General features: G+C 39.6%; 1 protein-coding gene across 1 annotated transcript; it reads left to right on the top strand.

Moving 5' to 3' along the window:
- The first annotated feature begins 3,931 nt into the window (after window positions 1–3,931).
- LOC132592935 (olfactory receptor 14J1-like) lies at window positions 3,932–4,876 on the top strand. Its single transcript, XM_060281180.1, has one exon. It carries the CDS (start codon window positions 3,932–3,934, stop codon window positions 4,874–4,876), a length of 945 nt encoding a protein of 314 aa, XP_060137163.1.
- The last annotated feature ends 468 nt before the right edge of the window (window positions 4,877–5,344 follow it).

Raw genomic sequence — 5,344 nt, forward strand, 5'->3', positions numbered from 1 at the left:
GAAATTTAATTTTGTAAACCGCTAGGCGGGAGAGAGAGAAGTTGGCAGGCTCAGTTGAGCCAAAGAGTTATACTACGGTATGAGGGTACAATATTATGTATTGTGATTATATGTAAAACTAATAAAAATTATGGGGGGGGGAGATAGTGGGGTGGCAGTTTGTCAACCTTTTGATATAGGTCATTGGTCCTTCCCTTGGTTCAAGAATGTGGCTGTCTGCCACATTCACAAACTCAGTGTATATTAGGAACAGTAGTGCCCCTGCTTAAAGAGATATCAATGCCAGCCTTTGACTGAAGGAATAAGATGATGTACTGCTGCTTTGGAGGAAATTTCCCAGCAACTCTATCTGAATTTATATACTTTGCTTTGCTTTGCTGTTGTTTAGCAAATAAAGGCCTTTAAATATCACACTGGTGTTTCATTTATCGCCTACCTAAGTATTTCAAGTAATACCCCCCCCCAAAAAAAAGAAACAATCTGGGGGGGAAATTCATTTGGATTTCTACCATTCTATCATTGACAACCTATCCTCTAAATGGGTTTAATAACATTTTATATTTATCTACAACTGAAACTATACATTACATTATGGGCATGGAACTTTCCCTCAGTGTAGGACGGGAGGCAAATAGGGTCATGGGTGCATCACATGGCTTAATCACATGGCTCTAACAAGCCTCTATTGAGTTCCTATACCTATAACTATTGAGTTTCTGTGCCAATAACTTTCACCACTTTGCTACTAAGCCTGATTTTACTGCACTGTGCAACTTTTTTGACTGATGTTTGGAAAAGCACGTGAACCTGACCTTTGAAGAGTTTATATGGAAACCAATTTTTAGCTTACCAAAAATGTGGTTTTTCCCTAAGCTGAGAGAAAATGAAACTTTGGAACTCACTTTGAAGGGCATACTTTAAAGGTTGAGCAGCCTGTATTTCTATACTTTACTTTCCTGCTTATTTTGTGACTTTAAATCTCTGCTGGGGTTCTTTAACCGAAGTATACTTGCCACAAACCAGGCTCTTGGCACCCAGTACTGGTAATTATATGTATCAAATAGAGAACATCAAAGCACTGCCCTCTGACAACCTTCAAATAGAGGGCTATCCTTACACTAGTTACCAACGAGCCTTTACATCTTTATTAAACCTTGTAATACAGAAAGAGACATTGTGAGGAGTAGATAACTTTGAAAGAGTGCACAGTGCAGGTAAGTTAACTTTTACTTGTGTGCTTATATGGGGAAATTATTTGGGGCTCTTGGGACCAAGGCTCAAGGTACACATAAACTGATTAACAAAACTCTGCCTCAGGGTGACAAATTTGAATCATCCATTTAAAAAGAGCTTCATGAGTCTCAAAACAAAGAAGAGCTGAAGAACTTCAAAACATCCCGGATAGCTAGACAGATACACATCACTTGGAAGTAGCAAATGAATAAACTGCATCTGGTGATTGCATTGTCTGGAAAGAAAATGGTGAGTTATTTATATAATGAAAGTTTAGGAATTGCTAGTGTAGTTTTCTGCAGGCAGCTTCATGGTTCACAGAAACCTGCCTTTTGGAGCTGAGGTTGAGGGACTTATGCCAGTATACTTCTAGCTGAGATGGGATAAGGAACATACTGTATGCTAGCATAGCCCCAGCTCAGATGGGAATGCTGGAAATCTACCAAATCCAAATTCCATCATTTTGGTAAAGCCTGGGTTTGGATTGCACTGTATAATGAAATGAAATTGAAACATTCAGATATCTTGGGAAAGCAGTAAGGAAACTCTTATAATGATTATAATCTATTGGAGCTTAATTATGGTATGCCTTTGTGGTTCTGACTTGGTGAGTTTGTAGCCACTAAAAAATCTTGTTTGAATATTAACACATTTTACCTTAAGGATGTTTGGGCAGCAGTTTGTAACCCATGGAAAGCCTCTTTGCAGAATAAGGGGTGTGAACCCATGTGAAATTGGTGGGGCTGGGGCTGTAGTGCCTTCGAAATTCTGCGCAACTTTCAGTACACTTCGAGTTTAACTATTAGGGCAAGATCCATTCAGTTAGGAACTACTATAGTCAGAAAAAACCTGTTTTGGAAAGATATTTATGTTAGCGCTGAACTTACTGAAATTAGAAAATGTAAAAAGGTTATCCTGGGCTCAAGTGAAGCATTGTACTGCTAGTTTAATTAGAGCATTCTGTTTATGGAAATGGAGTGGTATTTTACAGAGCATAAGCAGAGCAATCCTAATAGGAAGCATTGTAACTTATGCCAGAGGAGCTATTGGGGAAAACTAGGCTTGATATTGTGTGTATTTGGGCTCACACATGCTGCTGCAGACTTGGAAATATATAATCAAATTGTAATAAGAATGGCTGTTGAAACACATATTGAAACGGGTAAAAGCACTGCTTTTACAATATACATACCCCAGTGCAGAAGATTGTTAAAGCCAAAACATATTTGGAATACAAATAAATTGGAGTCCTTGGAGAGTTGAGAAAATCAAATGAAAAGATTCCAAGAGCTCTGGCCAGCTAAAGGCATAATTTTTAGAAAGTTTTAAGTTGAGAATAATAAGACAAATTCCAGTAGCAATCCAGTTTTTAGAAATCCAGGACAAGGTCCTGTTTCGGTTTATTCTTCATCAGCTCTGGTTTCATAGTTTCAAGGTCAAAGCGTACCACTCATGAAAAACATTATTTTTCTAAAAAATATTCCTTTACCTGCCCAGAGCTCTTGGAATCTTTTCATTTGGTTTTAAAACACAGCTCTGGTTTCATAGTTTCAAGGTCAAAGCGTACCACTCATGAGAAACATTATTTTCCTAAAAATTATTCCTTTACCTGCCCAGAGCTCTTGGAATCTCTTCATTTGGTTTTAAAACACATTTGGACACATGGTCCAATCAGACTGCTGCACTTACCAACTTAGCAGCTACTTTCTGCACTAACTGTAGCCCCTGGACCATCTTCAAGAGCAGTCCCATGCAGAGTACATTTTAAATAACTTACATAGGAGGTCATTAGAGCATGGACAAATAAGAATTATATGTCATGGGGGGGGGGGCACCAGGAATTTAGAGCTGCTTAGGTGGAGCATGGCCAAAAAAAGGTTGGGAACCACTGCTAGTGATAAATTGGAATGTAGGAGTATTCCGAAACTATGACCTGAATTCCAACTCACATTTTAATATAAAGTATTTTAATATAACATATAAAGGTAAAGGTAAAGGGACCCCTGACCGTTTGGTCCAGTTGCGGATGACTCTGGGGTTGCAGTGCTCATCTCGCTTTACTAGCCGAGGGAGCCGGCATACAGCTTCCAGGTCATGTGACCGAGCAATGGGAGCTCACCACATCGCGGGGATTTGAACCGCCGACTTTCTGACCGGCAAACCCTAGGCTCTGTGTTTTAGACCACAGTGCCACCCGAGTCCTAGGTAATATAATGTATATATTTACTTAAATCCAAATATGGTATGTATTTGGATACAATATATTTAGAAATGCGTACACGGATATAAAATGTATACTTATACATCTTATATCAGTATATGCATTTCAAAATATATTGTATCCAAATTCACATCCCAGTAGGTTGTTTTTTGGGGTGGGAGTGGGGTTTGATTTGGAACTGTATCGCAAAATTCAAAGGAATGCAGATTGTAAAGGTTAATCTTGGCATGATCTGCACAAGAGTATAGCAGAGGTAGATCAACCGAGTCCACCTCAGAATTCACAGAAATTGAATTCCTCAAGTATCTCAGGTAAGACCCATGCTATTCAGCACCTTGACAACAAATGCTGACATGAATGCAAATCAAGAACCATTGCTTAACTTCTGTACTTGGCAGATTTTAGTGAAGTGTATCTATCCCCCCCCCTTTTCTTTCACATAGCATGCAATTTGTAATGATGGAAACTACAGCCAACATGAGTTCCATGTCCCATTTTCTACTGCTGGAGTTCTCTGAGATTCGAGAGCTGCAGCTCTTGCACTTCTTTGTATTCCTGGCATTGTACTTGGCAACTGTGACTGGAAATCTTCTCATCATATCTGCAATAGTCTCTGATAACCACCTGCACACTCCCATGTACTTCTTCCTGGTGAACCTAGCCATGCTGGACCTTGGTTCAATTTCTGTAGCTATACCTAAATCCACAGTCAATTCCTTCTTTAATACCAGATTGATTTCTCATTCTGGATGTGTTGCCCAGGTTTTCTTCCTACTCTTTTTTGTAGCATCAGATTTTGCCCTCCTCACAGTGATGGCACATGATCGCCATGTTGCCATTTGCAACCCTCTGCGGTATGAGACAATAATGAACAAAGTAGCCTGTACGCAAATGGTTGCAAGTGCATGGATAAGTGGCCTTGTCTATGCAATAGTACACACAAGTAGCACTTTTGCAATCTCCTTCTGCTCTAATGTGGTTCATCAGTTCTTCTGTGAAATCCCACAGTTGCTCAAGCTCTCCTGCACTGATTTATACCTAGTTGAAGTTGGTGTTCTTGTGCTGAGTGCTAGCATAGTGCTCAGTTGCTTCATTTTCATCATTGTAACATATGTACAAATCTTCACTACAGTGCTGAGAATTCCCTCGGTGAAGGGAAGGCAAAAGGCCTTCTCCACGTGTCTTCCCCACCTTATTGTGGTCTCCATGTTTGTATTCACTGGAATTTTTGCCTATCTCAGGCTTCCCTCTAATTCACAATCTAATCTGGATTTGGTGTTTGCAGTTATATATTCTGTGGTCCCACCCCTGATGAATCCACTGGTCTACAGCATGAGGAACAAAGATATCAAGGTTGCCATGTGGAAAATGCTGAATCTGAAGGGCTCCTCTAGGAATCCCTTCTCAGAATTTCATTCCTAAGCTCAAACTTCTTGGTGATACATACATATACATACATATACATACATATACTTTAGCCAACCTGATGCCTTCCATCTGTTTTAGACTTCAACTCTCATCAGTTTCACTCTGTATGCACAATGGTAAAGGATGATGGGAGTTTAGGCTATAGAATTGGCAGCCCCTAAATTAAATGCATATAAACATTTTGGGGTGTGTGTGTATCAATTCTATTCAATTTGATTCGATTGCCCTAAGATTCCTCCATAAAAGGTCAGAGACATTATGAAAAATGTAAACACTTCCGAGTAAGACAAGTCTACCAAGAGACTATTTGCCAGTGGACAGGTAAACATTTTTTCATGAGAGGTTGGCATCTTTTTGAAGCCTCTGGGATACAGGCCTGGGATCTACTTCACTCATTTTACTACATGTTGGGACTTCAGTAGTTACGAGGGCAGAATGTAACCTATAGCAAGGTTGCACAAG

Source organism: Zootoca vivipara, chromosome 13 (assembly GCF_963506605.1).
Source record: "Zootoca vivipara chromosome 13, rZooViv1.1, whole genome shotgun sequence".
In the NCBI taxonomy this organism is placed as follows: domain Eukaryota; kingdom Metazoa; phylum Chordata; class Lepidosauria; order Squamata; family Lacertidae; genus Zootoca; species Zootoca vivipara.